The sequence below is a fragment of the Penicillium rubens genome, assembly GCF_028828025.1.
Source record: "Penicillium rubens strain IBT 27055 chromosome Unknown utg000004l_segment0_segment0, whole genome shotgun sequence".
Lineage (NCBI taxonomy): Eukaryota > Fungi > Ascomycota > Eurotiomycetes > Eurotiales > Aspergillaceae > Penicillium > Penicillium rubens.
Genome location: NW_026890602.1, coordinates 3,327,759 through 3,341,748, shown reverse-complemented (window position 1 = coordinate 3,341,748; position 13,990 = coordinate 3,327,759). Strand labels below are relative to the sequence as shown.

Here is a 13,990-nt window from a genome sequence, read left to right as displayed (position 1 = left end):
GCAAACCCCTTTCCGAAAGAAACCTCCCTCGACCAGGTCAACACCATCCCATTGGAAACCCGCGGTATAAATCAGTTTCAGGTTTCGGGCTCCTCTTGAAACAGGTAGTCTTCCGGTGATTGGTAATGAGAACTCTCGGGTGCTGGGATTCCATACACCTCTTGACACTCTCTCTCATACCGTCGACGATCTTCGATTTGCAATTTGCGGTAGCGCTGGATTCATGGTCAGCATTTGCAAAATCCAGTATATATCGATGCTGCCGAGATTGCTTACATCTTTCTCCGCTTGGGGTAGTGCAAGCCATTCGCGGCCAATGGCTGGGAAGCTCTCCACGCCAGCCTTTCCCTGGTACTCTGTCTCCATGCGTTCCTTCAAGTATAAAGTGTAGGCAGATCTAGATACCGTGACCAAGCGGTCATCTTTGAGTGGAGGGTAACTCTTGTTCTCAAGACGCGAAAGAGTTAGGCGGGCAGAGTTGGCCTCTCTGATCTGGAGAGGTGTGTGCGACTGGACCCACGAGTTGTAAGCAGCGGTGTTAGCGGCGTAGTTCGCCTTCGCTTGAGCTTGTAATCTCTGAATTTGGGGGATCAGTATGTCGCTCCTAACGTATACTGAGAAATTCGAGGGCACATACCTCCTTATCTTGAGGGCTGATTGCTTTGGCACGCTCTATGGCAACCAGGAACGCTTCTTTGTGCGAGGAGCAACCTTTGACATGGGGCAGTATCTCAGACATAGCAATAGCGAAGGCGTTGTTGGGAAGCCTCTTCGGTCGCCCGCTCACGAGGGCAGTCGCCTTGAGGTCCCTGATGTGAGCCCGGTGTTTCCTGATTCTCTCAATTTCTTTTTGTGTCTCGCTGAGAGGCTTCTTCTTGGGCTTGCCGGCCTTCTTGGAGCTCTTCGCCTTGGGCGTCTCGCTCGCTTTGAGAGGGGTGGAAGCAGTCGCGAATGAATTCGAATGAACCATCGATTGGGTGGAGGAAAGGAGTTGGACTTGCGGGCGCGCCAAATCAGAGCCCGCTGTCAGGCTGACGCGACGAAGTTGATGCTGCAAGTCGCTCACGCCAGTACGGGGAGAGAGAGCACCGCGGTGCAGGGTGCGGAGGAAGCCCCCCGAGCTGCCGACAGCCAAGGCATGAAGTGGTTATCGTAGTAGATTCTTTAGCTGGAGCGAGGTGCAATAATAAACACCAGAACAAGTCAAATTAGCAACTCAATATTCAAAAGCTAAGGACCGATAACAGGAGCTGTTGACGCAAGCGGAGCAAGAGGCGCGCGCCTGCTTTGGTGTACCTATCCGCATCGGGCCTAGCCCCTTTCCCTGTCTTACGTAATCTGTTTCTTGATTCCAACGGTTTGCGCCGTGACGATGCGATAGACAAACACCTCACACGTTCCTTCTCTCTCGGTCCCCTGAGGCCTGAATTGTCGTCTCAACAGCCTTTTTTTGCGGGGCGCTTTCTCTTCCTCCCTCTCTCCCCTTCATCGATCCGTGTCCCGGGTGCTTTTGCGTTCCAGTAACACTCACTGATCAGCCTGCAACAATGGCTCGCCACGGAGATACTCGCTCACCATCACCTGTAGGCAGCACATATTCTTCATCCCGTCGGCCTCGCAGAGAGGATGATCGTTATGACAGAACTAGGCGGGATGATGGGCGTAGTTACCGCAGATCCCGCAGCCCAGAGGTACGTGTGGCGCAATCGCAAATTCACACATTATCTTGCAATCTCTGACCATCCTTGTGATATCTAGAGACGGTACCGCGGGCGCGAACGCCCTCGCGATAGAGATGCATATCGACGACGAGACCTGCCCATAGATCGGCGCGACGAAGATACTTATCGGCCAGCTCGGAGAGACCGATCCCGGGAACGGCGACGAGATGACGACCATGATTTCCGCCGCAGAAGTCGTGATAGGGATTACCGTTCCAGGCGAGATGACTCCCGCGATCGGGACCGCAGGCGGATAGATGATTCTGCTGATTTGAAGCTCAAGTCTAGACGGGATGACAGCCGTGATCGTGCTGCGAGCCGACGGTCTCGGTCTAGAACCCGAGAGGTAAGCTGCTCCCATTTTGCATCATGCCGAGCCCTTGATATTAATTGTATCTTGCAGCCATCCAAACCTTCCACACCGGTCCCGACTGCTCAGACAGATGAAGAGAAGAAGGCAGAGAGACTTGCCAAGCTTGAAGCATGGAAACAGAAACAAGCCGCCGAACGCGAAAAGAAGCAAAAGGAACAGGCATCGGTCGATCCCAAAAACATACTCGAAGCGATTGACCGTAAATCGAGTGTGTCTCCAGCTCCTGCCGCATTTCCCGGAAAGTCCAAGTTCGACCCAAAGGCTATCGTAAAATCATCAACCTCGACCGCGGCTGCTCCCGCGGTGCTTGGTACTGATGTTGCCGTTCCGACGTCTGCCAAGGCTGCATCCGTGACAAAACCCACCCTAGCAAGTGCTCCGCCCGCCACCCTCTCTGGTCCCTTGAAAGCCAAAGGTAATGTTAGCGGATTTGGCCTGGGTGCCAAACAAGTCCCTGAAACAGAGAAACCCTCTGCTTCTAAACCTCTGGGATTCGGGGATGGAGATGAGGGATCAACACGCAAGAAACTTGAGAAATTGCCAACCACGCCTCTCGATGTGAGTGCACCGGTGGAGGATACGGGAGACGATGATGATGTAGACATGCAAGTTGAAGGAACGGAAGAACACGCAGCAGCCGAAGCTCGTGCCGCAACTGAACGCCGGGATACACGACTCCAGAATCACAATGATGATGTCCACATGGAGGAATCGACGAACGTGCAGGCCGACTCTACTCCCATGGAGGTTGACGATGCCGAAGAAGTCGATCCCCTAGATGCGTTCATGGCTGGACTCCAAGACTCGACGCCGCCTGAACGGACAACTGGGGCCACATTTGCCAAGAAGAAAACAAATCAACAACCAGAGGCTATGTTTGGCGACGATGAGGATGTGGATGTGACGGCGGTTGGCGACGAGAAGGCCGAAGATGTCCTTGCCCTGGCAGCGATCAAAAAGAAGAAGCGGGAGATGCCTGATATCGACCACACTAAGATCGAGTATGAGCCGTTCCGTAAGGAATTTTACACCGAACCATCCCACCTTGCCGAAATGACCGAGGAGGAGGTAGCAAGCTTGCGACTTGAACTCGATGGCATCAAGGTCCGCGGTCACGATGTCCCTAAACCTGTTCAAAAGTGGTCACAATGCGGTCTAGGCGTCCAGACATTGGACGTTGTTCACAAACTCGGGTGGGAAAGCCTCACGTCTATTCAGGCCCAAGCAATCCCCACGATCATGTCCGGTCGCGATGTCATCGGCGTGGCAAAAACTGGTTCAGGCAAGACTGGCGCTTTCCTGGTTCCAATGTTTCGGCATATCAAAGACCAACGGCCCTTGGCTAGTACAGATGGCCCCATCAGTATGATCTTGGCCCCCACCCGTGAACTGGCCACCCAAATTCATAAGGACTGTAAGCCTTTCTTGAGGGCCTTGGGTCTTCGTGCTGTCTGCGCGTATGGCGGAGCTCCGATCAAAGACCAAATTGCCGAACTTAAACGGGGCGCGGAAATTATTGTATGCACTGCTGGTCGTCTCATCGATCTGCTGGCCGCAAACCAAGGACGGGTCCTCAATCTACGCCGTATCACGTACGTCGTCCTAGATGAGGGGGACCGCATGTTCGATATGGGCTTTGGGCCACAAGTTGTGAAGATCATGGCAAGCATCCGACCGGACAGGCAGACTGTCCTTTTTTCAGCCACTTTCCCTAAGAGTATGGAAGCATTGGCCCGGAAAACCTTGAACGATCCGGTGGAGATCACTGTGGGTGGCAAGAGTGTTGTGGCTCGAGAGATCACTCAAATCGTCGAGGTCCGTAACAACGACCAGAAATTCTTCCGCCTGTTGGAGCTCCTGGGGAATCTGTACGAAGACGACGCAAATGAAGACTATCGCACGTTGATTTTTGTGGACCGCCAAGAGGCCGCAGATGATTTACTCAAGCAGTTGATGTATAAGGGCTACCCTTGCATGTCGATTCACGGTGGAAAGGACCAGATTGATCGTGACAGCACGATTCAAGAATTCAAGGCCGGCGTCTTCCCTATCCTAGTCGCAACGTCAGTTGCCGCTCGTGGGTTGGATGTCAAGCAGCTCAAGCTCGTTGTCAACTATGATGCCCCTAACCACCTGGAGGATTATGTCCATCGTGCCGGTCGCACTGGACGGGCTGGCAACACAGGAACCGCCGTCACGTTCGTTACCGAAGAACAGGATCGGTATGCTTTGGATATTGCAAAGGCTCTCAAACAAAGTGGACAGGAAGTCCCCGAGCCTCTCCAGAAGCTGGTTGATGGGTTCAATGAGAAGGTCAAGGCCGGCAAGGAGAAGAATTTCTCACGTCATGGATTCGGTGGTAAAGGTCTGGACCGCCTTAATATGGAACGTGAAACTGCGCGACTGCGTGAGCGGAAAGCATACAAAACTGGCGATGAGGATGAAGAAGAGGATAAGCTTGAGACTGAGCAGGAATCAGATGATCGATTCAACAAGGCTCTTTCAGCTGTCCGATCCGCTGCTGCCCCGGCTGTTGCACCAGCTGCACCTTCAGCTTCTATGCCGGGTGTGCCGAAAGGCGTTGATCTTGATGGAAAGATCGTCGTTCATCGTACGGAGAGAGCACCGGCGGGTGCCTCAAAGAACCCGTTGGATAAGGTGGGCTCCGCCGTTGCGGATATCCATGCACGTTTGAGTCGTGCGGGTGTGATGAGATCGGGTGTGCCTATTGATAACCGTGGCCCTGATGCTGGAGCGTTCCATGCAACATTGGAAATCAATGATTTCCCTCGTAAGTTATCCCATATTCCTCCCATATTTAAGACAATTACTTACCATTTACTTTTGTCATACAGAAAAAGCACGTTGGGCCGTCACAAACCGTACAAACGTGGCAAAGATCCTGGAGGCATCCGGTACCTCCATCACCACCAAGGGTAATTTCTACGCAGCCGGGAAGGAACCCGGGCCTGGGGAACTTCCCAAGCTGTACATTCTGGTTGAGGGTGAGACGGAGATCTCAGTCACCACCGCCATCCATGAGCTTAGACGTCTGCTCAAGGACGCAACCCTGGCAGCCTCAGAGGGTGAGGCGCGTGCACCAGTGGGTGGCCGCTACAATGTTCTTTAGATCATTCTTTAGTTCATGGTAGGCTCAAATACGTCTTCAAATATCAATGATTGTACGATATACTTGGCGAGTCTTGATTCTTGTAGAAGCCGAAGCTAAAGAGTACCCTCCATGATTACTCTGAGTTAGAATTGGAGAAACCGAGGCTAGTCGGAGTACCAGCTGAGACTAGTATTATCACATCATTTCATCTAAACCCAAAGTGAAGCTTAATTTCACCGACAAACAAAAAGCCAATGAACCGCAACAAAAACGAAGCAATCGCTATAAGGAGACACAACAAGCTCACAAATACAACGCCAACAAGCAAATCTCTAGGATACAATGGCAGTCATGATCAAATTAAAACACCGTATGGATATGCCTATTCCCATCTCCTTGCAGCCTCAACCCCATCTACATCTCGCGCAGCCCTCTCTGTGCGACTGACTTGGTCTAATGTCTGCGCCTGAGTCTGTGCCTTCTGTGCAGCCAGCTTTGAGCCCAATTTCCCTTTATTGGCAGAGGCGCTTTCGGCGCGTTTCTGTAACACAAGTCAGCAATGATAGCCCTGCATAGCATATGTTTGCGGGACGTGAGCTGTCATACCTGTGCCGCAATTGCAGCATTTGCACGTGCCTCGTCTGTCCCGCCAGTACTACCATCTGCGGTGCTCTCGCCCAATGTGCGGCCGGGTGTAGCCTTCCAGTTTGTCTTGGCCGGAAGTGGGGCGCGGGGTGCGGCAGTTCCCCCTGAGCTGGTGCCGACTACACGACCCGGCTGATTGAAGGGGTCTCCTTGATTGGATGAGCGGGAGCAGATGTTGCCCATTGTGATTGTGTAATGAGTCGTAGGGACCGGAAAGTTTGTTGCCGGTTAGTCTGGGTTCGGCGCAGGATACAGGATACAGGATAGGGAAAGGTCGTTGATTAGAGCCTCAGTTACGGTGCAGAGTTGGTCTGTCGAGGAAACTGATTGAATATAGGGTATTTCTCTCGGTTAGGCTGTGCAGATGCTCTCCAGGCTGTAAATCAACTTGTACGTTGTTCACGTTGTTGTGGGCGGGTCATCACAAGTGGATGTTGGAGCATTGCGATAAGCTGATAGTCGATCCGGGGCAAAGGCGGTGAATGAAGGCCGCGACTGGTTTCAGTAAGTCGAGCTGCGTATTTGGGCTTAGGAGGATATGTTGAAGGTAAATAGAAATAACCATAGATGTCATTCAGCTCATCGAGCCTATACGCTCTATGACTCAACATGAACTTTCTTCTTTACACCGGATGCGAACTGCAGACAAACTACCCGATTTGGGCTAGTAAGGCAGGTCGGACCAGAGTGGCAGATTGTTGCTTAGTCAGGATCATTTTTTTGGAGGGGAATCATCTCCCGCGGGGAGAGGAATTCTTCATCGGAATGCTGGGGAGCATTTTCCTTGGATTGCTCTCAGGTCTCTATTTCCTGCAGTTTTGACTCTATATCACATCCACCACAAGATTTCCCCAAAGTTGCTCGCCAAACCACGCGCTACGATTCGCTCGAAAATCATGACGCCTAACCCCCAAGGTCCCCATCCTTTCCTACGTCCCAAAGGTCCTCACGACTACACTGAGGGGTCCCAGTTGTCACCAGGTTATGTCCCCTGATCTTCTCAAAATCCCTTGGGCTTGATCCTGCATCTGCTGTGACTCCAAGGTCCTCCTTTTTGATTTTCCTGCACGTCGATCTCGGTCAATTCTCCGATTGCGCCTGTTCCCAACCAGTCCGGTCCAAGCGTATGACACGATTGCGAAACTATCCGCACCGTGAGAGGATATCATTCGGTGCTACAACCTAAACTGTCCCGGGTACGGCGTACACACTGGGTGACGCTTGGACTCGTGGATTCGTGATTTTGTAGTGGGATATCGTACCTGACATTCACTGTCCCACTTACGGTCGCACACTACTCCGTTCCTCGACTGTATTTTCCCCGTGTCGTTCGTTGTACACGCTGTTGTGACGACACTGTTCCTGGGAGACCCGATTTGATTTTGACCCAACACCTTCCCTGCGTTATCTGAAGTGAACCGTGCACCATGGTGTCCCAAACCCAACAAGGCGATTTCTGCCTTGAATGCAATTGGGAAGCGTTTCACATAGATGGTAAGACTGCGGTCGATCCCTCGGGCAATGCTCTTCAGCATCATTTGAACTGTTCAAGTCACGAAACCCAGTCAGCGCTGCCACACTGTGAGGTCGACGAGGCCTGCTGTGATGTGGACGACTGCGCGATAGACTGCGGGTCTATATGTGGCGACTTTACGGGCTGTGACACTCCCACTGTCTGCTCAATTACTCACTGCGAGGATGACAACTGTGATGATAACTGCGACGGTGACCACTGCGACGATACTCATTGTGATACCAACCACTGCGAAGAAGTCAACTGCCAGGACAACCACTGCGAAAGTATTGACCCTCTGTGCTTCGAGAACCACTGCTGTGAAGGGACCGCGAGTCAAGATTGTGGCTTTGACGCTCTGTTTGGACTCAACACCCCACTGTCGCTAGACACGGGTGTTTTCCCTTCCATGGCAATGGGGAACCATTCCGTTGGCCAAGCGACAAAAGCCATCCAGCATCAAGTACCTGGTCTCGTCGATCCGTTTCAACAGGAAAACTTTCTATCCTCATACCAAACGCATGCCACCCACTGCGAGCAGGACGTATCCAACCACTTTGAGTGCCATGATTTCCAGAAAGACTGGCAGAGCATGTTCGCGCCTCCTGTTCCCACGCAGGCTGAGGTCAACCCAGCTGAGGTTTTCCACATGCTCGGTATGTGTTCCGACTTCTCGGTATGCCAGGATCAACACGTACCTGCCCCTCAGAATGATCTCAATACCTTCGAAAAGCCCAAAATCGACACATCAAATACATTCAATTGCTTTCATCCTGAACATCATCATGTCCACAGCCACTTCAAAAATCCCAATGATTTTAACCTGCAAGCAACCCGTAAAGGACCTCACCGCAACCATCATCGCTGCCGAGCTCACACCCATGCCCATACTCACCCCTATTCCCCTTATTCGCGACAATCCCGCTCGAGCATCAGCTCCCACCTGCTTTCAAGCCCAGGAGAAACCCCACCACCTCTCGAAGGTGACACTTCATCCGTGCTTACCACGCCGGACTTTTCTCCAGATGACAGTAAGCTGCATATCTGCAAATGGGCAACGGAGATTCATGGGATCAAGGCTGCTTGCGGTGCTACTTTTGCCGATTGTGGTTCTCTTCAGGAGCACCTTGTTGCGACTCATATGAATACCGTTAACGGTGCCAAGGGCAATGGTTACTACTGTTGCTGGGAAGGATGTCATCGTCCGGATGAGCCCTTCTCGCAGAAGTCTAAGCTTCAAGGCCATTTCCTCACTCACAGTAACTGTACGTCATGTCTATGCTCTCGTTATTTATCGATGGTAGGACAAATGTGCTGACACGAATGGCATCTTTACAGATAAGAATTTTTCGTGCTCGGTGTGTGGCAAGGCGTTTGCTAGACAAGCGACATTAGACCGACACGAGCGCAGCCATCGCGGCGACAAACCATACACCTGCAAACACTGCGGTAAATCATTTACCGATAGCAGTGAGTTGAGTATGTCGCCCTGGAATCCCAAATTCCACCTCGAGTCCGCTGCTAACTATCTCAGAAACACACTCGCGAACCCACACTGGCGAAAAGCCTTTCAAGTGCACCTGGCCAGGATGCAACTTCACCACGGGCGACGTGAGTTCCTCCTTTTTTATGTAACATACCTGCTCATGCTCTAACATCGAACCAGTCTTCCAATATGTCTAGTCACAGACTCAGTATGATACTCCTTCATTTTGCGTTTACCATATTTACTGACTTGATTTAGCTCACGGGGAGCGAAGACATAAATGCCATTTCCCAGGATGCACCAAGAGCTTTACTCGTCCTGGTAAGTGATCTGACCTTTGTTAAACTCGCCCACATACTGACGTTAATCTATAGACCAATTGAAGCGCCACCAGAGAACAACGCACAAACAAGAATTCTCCCCGTCACTGCCATCACCTAGCTCCGACCACTTCACTATGACCCCCTTCACTCTCGTCTAATGAACCACACCTTTGACTGCATCATTGTATGCAATTGCCATGCCTTACGACCCAACAGATTCAGGCGCTATTTACCGCCAGGCGTACTATGAATGGTTGAGAAACACTTTGTTTCTGGCGTTTTCCGGATTTTTTCGAGAACCACCAAAAAGCTTGATACCACTTGCCCTCGATCTTGCTGGGACTTCACCCCAATGATTTAATTGATTTATTGTCTTAAGAGCCTCAACCGATCAACTCTTTGATTGACCCCGGGTGGCCTATTTCCTATATGGTCTTATTATGTTATGATTTGCTTTTTTATGAAATGGCATTTCAGGTATGATATTTCGGCTAGAAAATGAAGCTTGCAAACTCAAGATGGATAGTCTGTTTATTTCTTTTGCTGGTGTGGACTACAACATAGAAAAGTACGAGTTAGACCTTAAAATATACAATTGCCGCATCTAGATACAGAACCCATACCATCGCAGCACTCCAGTAGCAATAACCGGATTTTCAAAAGCCATGCAGCAACGCGCTCAATCTTCCGTGGCCCTCTCCTCAAGCGCCTCAACAGCATTCTTCAACTCCCGAATCCGATGTCCAACCCGCCGCCGCACTTCGTCCTTAACACCCTGCGGAATCTCCGCCGGATTATATTGGGTTTCGACAATATCACTCTCCCCCGAGTCCTCTACCTGAGATGACAACTCATCCGTCTCATTTTCAACTTCCCCGGGACGAGCAGTGTATAGGCCGTACACAGTGGACAGCTGGTTGAGAGCATCGCGGGCAGACTCGCGGTCCGAAGCAGCGTAGATGGTAGATGAGTCCGTGCTCTCAGTGGCAATTTCGAACTCGTCTTTGGCAACTTCGTACAGCTCCTGTAATTCCTCGACCAGGAGATCGGCTTCGGCTTTGCCCGTGGATCCTTTTTGGCCGGCGTAGGTCCTCGCTGTAGGTTTGAGAATTGATACTCGAAGCGACAATGGCTTTTGGCATGAGATTGGGCTGGTCCGTACTTTGTTAGAGCTGGACATGCTGTGTAACGAGCGAGAGACCGGGTGCAGCCGCTGTATGGAGGGCCGGTTGATGTGGTGCGATTGTAGGCCTCCGAGGCGGAGGAGTGAGGAGCTACGCGCAGAGCGGACGCATGGTATGGCGGACATCTTGAAATCAGGTGCGAAAGAAGTAAATTGGATATGGATTTGTGGACAATTTCAAGAACGCATCTGAGCTGTTATAAGAGGCCGCCCTGGGATGACGTCGCCGGCGGTTTATCGGATCACGTGGCGATAAAACGTGCTTTCCATATCACGTGCTACTTCCTTAGCCTCAAGGATCCACTTACTGATGGTCGTCTCCCCTGATTCGATCGCTGAGCAGCCTAGAGGCAAGCAGCCCTAGAGCTACTAGAGCAATACCGCAATGAAATCATGATACTGAACCCTCTTGTGCCATTATCCCTTTCTAGATTACCCCATTGTTTCATTAAGACGCACTGGCATGATCAAGATGGGGAGTTAGCTCGGAAACATATACTTCATCCCGGGGGGAATACGGGAGAAGGCCTTGGTTTACTCAACCCGGTTACATGGCTTGGCTTTCCAGCTATTAGACGGACGTACCTCATGCCAATTTAAAAATACTTTTTATTTCCCGGGTGTCGCTTAATTATTAACATAGGACATTATGCGCCTAATGACATGCTGCCAGCTTCCATATGAAGCCACCGTCAAATGATATTAACATACATTTTCTTATGCTCAATACTTCTTGTCTGCGTAGATTGGGGACGCGTCAAGTTCATGTCGCTCTATCCCAGACCCTATCTCAGATGCAACGTCGGATCCATGTAGTTCGCGGAATCCTTGTGCCCGATATATAGGTTTATTTAAAGCATGCGACTTTTCTTCATGAGGGGAAGGAAGTTCCGCCATCGCGACAGTTGCATTTCTCCCGGCGACGACGCTTGACTGTGCGGCATTCTGGCGTCGTCGCCGGATCAGGAAGAAAATGAGCCCAGCAATTGCCACTGCGGCTAGGACTCCCACCACGATTCCGGCGATCGCACCACTTGAGATAGTGGGCTTATCACTCGATGCACTAGTGGCCGAAAAAGAGCTGGCAGCGTCGGTAGCGTCTGCAGTAGGCGTGGTGGTTATCGTGGGTGTTGGTGAGGAGTCTGAATTGGTCGGTGATGGAGAGGCTGATATCGAGGATGTCGAGGACTCGAAAGCAGAAGTATTATTCTTCACCTTGAATGACAAAAGATCCGCGCTCGAGACGTGGTCTGGCCAGGGGTAGGTCTTGCATGTATAGCCTTCGGATGGCTCCTCGCAGTGAGTGTTTCCATAAAGGAAAATGCACCAGTATCCCTCTTGAGGGGTCCAATCAAACACATTCCCTTCTGGGTTATTCATTAACTTGCAGTCCTGGCTGACATCATTTTGAACCGTCAGCAATTTGCCATCTGGCTCGTGCCAACTGAAAATCCATGCTGAAACCGAGGGTAGGTAGGTGAAGTATAGCAGCAAGGGAAGAAGCGAAGAGGCCATCATAGCTGTGAATGGGGACCTGCCAAAGACAGGAACAATCTGGCTGTAGACACAGAACTAACGTCAAAATTTGAAGTCAAATTTCTGCGGGGCGTCTCTATCTTATGTTTAATTTAGCATCAGGGCCCGTGATGGCGGGCCATACTGAGACTGGAGATTGGTCCTCGCAGAACTAATTGTAGGTGCATAAGCGAAACACCGGAGACGGCATGGCCCTTCACTTGCTATGCAGGGTGTGTTCATTGTCCAATAATACCTTTGTTGGGAGATTTCGATAATTTCTTGGCAGGTAGAATACGAGATGATCGGCAATGTAGCAACCTCGTTCCTAGTTAGGGCGCTGACTTGCATGAAGAACCCCAACCTGCAATCGTCGGTCGCGTGCTGGAAGATTACGACAAAATCCACGGAAGAATCAAAAAACCAACCAGAGATGGGAGTATAGTGCGAGGCTGACAGCACCCGGATAGGGTATTTTGTGCTTTCTTATTCAGAGAGAGTGGGGAGTGGGGGCCAGGGCTGAAGAAGGCTAGAGAGGTTGTTAAGCACCGTGTCACGGGCCAGTCCTGGACTTTGCCGAGGCGTCACGGCCCACGACGAGGCTCAATAGCTACCTCCTCCCTCCTCCCGTAGACCTTCGCCACATCCTATACACCATAGGTGCGAAGCCAATAAAGCATCTGAGACTATATCCTACTCCACGTAGACTAGTTAGAAAGGAGACAGAATGCAAACCACATGACTGTATGCTGATTAGTTGTGTGTTACTGAGATAAATGTGAATGATGCTATTGAGCCCCAGGAAATACACCAGGAGGGATAAGTAAAAATATACACAAAAGCATGTTCAGTCTCTATTCCTATGGACGTTAAATAGCATCAGAATGTTATCGCACTACTTATTAGAAAATGTTAGTCGCGAAATTATCTTACCTAGGTATACTACAGTTCTCTCCTGTATAGTAGTTCTCTATATAGCTATTATGATTAGCCAATTGCTCAGTCAACGAGTTTGGCAGAAATCAATAACTAAATGTCGATATGCATGCATATATACGATGCGTGCAGGGTATGCGTTTGTCGCTATACAGACTGAGCATTTGCCTAGTTTGTCGCGTTTGTCATTCCCGCAGGCTTCATAACAGCCTCCTTTCCATAGATTCACATCACATCTTTCTTCCCCCTTCATGCCCCTGGTAGCATGTAGCCTCAAGACTAAATTCAAGGCTTACCTCATGGACTTTCAGCTAGCCACGCCATTAGTTTGATCTTATTTTCCAGCTGCCCCTCTTTAATATTTAATTGAATTTAACCGTGGACGAAACATATATAGGGTAGCGGTCGGTAAGGTTGAGTCAATCCTAAGTTCATTCAACATCAACAGTCCCCCACTAAAGTTGATTTTATGATATCCAGGATGGATCTGAACTTCGCCGCGGTGCTACAGCCGCACATGTTGTTTTTGGAAAAAACCCAGTCTATCAACAGTGCTACTTATATGTTTGTCCATGTGACAAAATATGCGCGTAGGCATTCCAATCCTGCTGTCACGACGATTTTACTTGAGGGATCAGAAAAGCTCTTTATTAGACAAAGCTGGGAGCTCAAGTGGAGGTTCACGTTGCATTGTCCTACCGAGAAGGAATATTTCGCAATGGTGGACGGAAAGACAGGCGCCATGTTCCGGTTGATCCTTCGGCTGATGCTCACTCTCGTGCATAATGGTGAACAGTCGAGTGAGAACAAGAGTTTCGATGTCCTAGCGCGGACACTAGGTAGATGGTATCAAGTACGAGACGAGTATTTGAACCTCCGAGACACCGGTTCTACCAAGAAAGGTTTTTGCGAAGATCTGGACGACGGCAAATTTTCTTACCCAGTCGTGCGATCTTGCGCGGATCCAGGGCGCAAAGACCTGCTGGTTGGGATTTTGCATGGACGGGATGCAAGGCACAGCCTTGCCGCTTGAAAGCAAGCTTCGAGTCTTGACCGTCATTAGTGAAGCTGGCGCGATGCAGGAGACGTGGCAGTTGATCTTACAGTTGCAGAGTGAAGTCGAGAAGGAGATTAGTCGCTTGGAAGATATTTTGGGGGAAGATAACCCGATGCTGCGAGTTTT

General features: G+C 50.5%; 7 protein-coding genes across 7 annotated transcripts; 3 read left to right on the top strand and 4 right to left on the bottom strand.

Annotated features, from left to right (window-relative positions):
• Positions 1–77: 77 nt before the first annotated feature.
• On the bottom strand, positions 78–1,120 carry N7525_011214 (HMG-box domain-containing protein; the record flags this gene model as incomplete). The annotated part of the gene is made up of 3 exons (XM_002560840.2): positions 78–215; positions 277–576; positions 638–1,120. Coding segments are annotated over 3 exons (921 nt in total), but the record flags the coding sequence as incomplete, so codon positions are not given.
• A 427-nt stretch (positions 1,121–1,547) lies between these two features.
• Positions 1,548–5,224, top strand: N7525_011213 (uncharacterized protein; the record flags this gene model as incomplete). The annotated part of the gene is made up of 4 exons (XM_002560839.1): positions 1,548–1,691; positions 1,759–2,067; positions 2,125–4,885; positions 4,950–5,224. The coding sequence occupies 4 exons, from the start codon at positions 1,548–1,550 to the stop codon at positions 5,222–5,224; spliced, it is 3,489 nt and encodes a 1,162-aa protein (XP_002560885.1).
• A 364-nt stretch (positions 5,225–5,588) lies between these two features.
• Positions 5,589–6,034, bottom strand: N7525_011212 (uncharacterized protein; the record flags this gene model as incomplete). Its single annotated transcript, XM_002560838.1, has 2 exons — positions 5,589–5,747; positions 5,813–6,034. 2 exons carry the CDS (start codon positions 6,032–6,034, stop codon positions 5,589–5,591), a joined length of 381 nt encoding a protein of 126 aa, XP_002560884.1.
• A 1,244-nt stretch (positions 6,035–7,278) lies between these two features.
• Positions 7,279–9,331, top strand: N7525_011211 (C2H2-type zinc finger protein; the record flags this gene model as incomplete). Its single annotated transcript, XM_061215392.1, has 6 exons — positions 7,279–8,629; positions 8,703–8,843; positions 8,899–8,975; positions 9,031–9,058; positions 9,109–9,171; positions 9,225–9,331. 6 exons carry the CDS (start codon positions 7,279–7,281, stop codon positions 9,329–9,331), a joined length of 1,767 nt encoding a protein of 588 aa, XP_061067904.1.
• A 521-nt stretch (positions 9,332–9,852) lies between these two features.
• N7525_011210 (uncharacterized protein) lies at positions 9,853–10,482 on the bottom strand (the record flags this gene model as incomplete). The annotated part of the gene is made up of 1 exon (XM_002560836.1): positions 9,853–10,482. The coding sequence occupies one exon, from the start codon at positions 10,480–10,482 to the stop codon at positions 9,853–9,855; it is 630 nt and encodes a 209-aa protein (XP_002560882.1).
• A 597-nt stretch (positions 10,483–11,079) lies between these two features.
• N7525_011209 (EGFR-like transmembrane domain-containing protein) lies at positions 11,080–11,874 on the bottom strand (the record flags this gene model as incomplete). The annotated part of the gene is made up of 1 exon (XM_061215391.1): positions 11,080–11,874. One exon carries the CDS (start codon positions 11,872–11,874, stop codon positions 11,080–11,082), a length of 795 nt encoding a protein of 264 aa, XP_061067903.1.
• A 1,450-nt stretch (positions 11,875–13,324) lies between these two features.
• Positions 13,325–13,840, top strand: N7525_011208 (uncharacterized protein; the record flags this gene model as incomplete). The annotated part of the gene is made up of 1 exon (XM_061215390.1): positions 13,325–13,840. One exon carries the CDS (start codon positions 13,325–13,327, stop codon positions 13,838–13,840), a length of 516 nt encoding a protein of 171 aa, XP_061067902.1.
• Between the last annotated feature and the right edge of the window lie 150 nt (positions 13,841–13,990).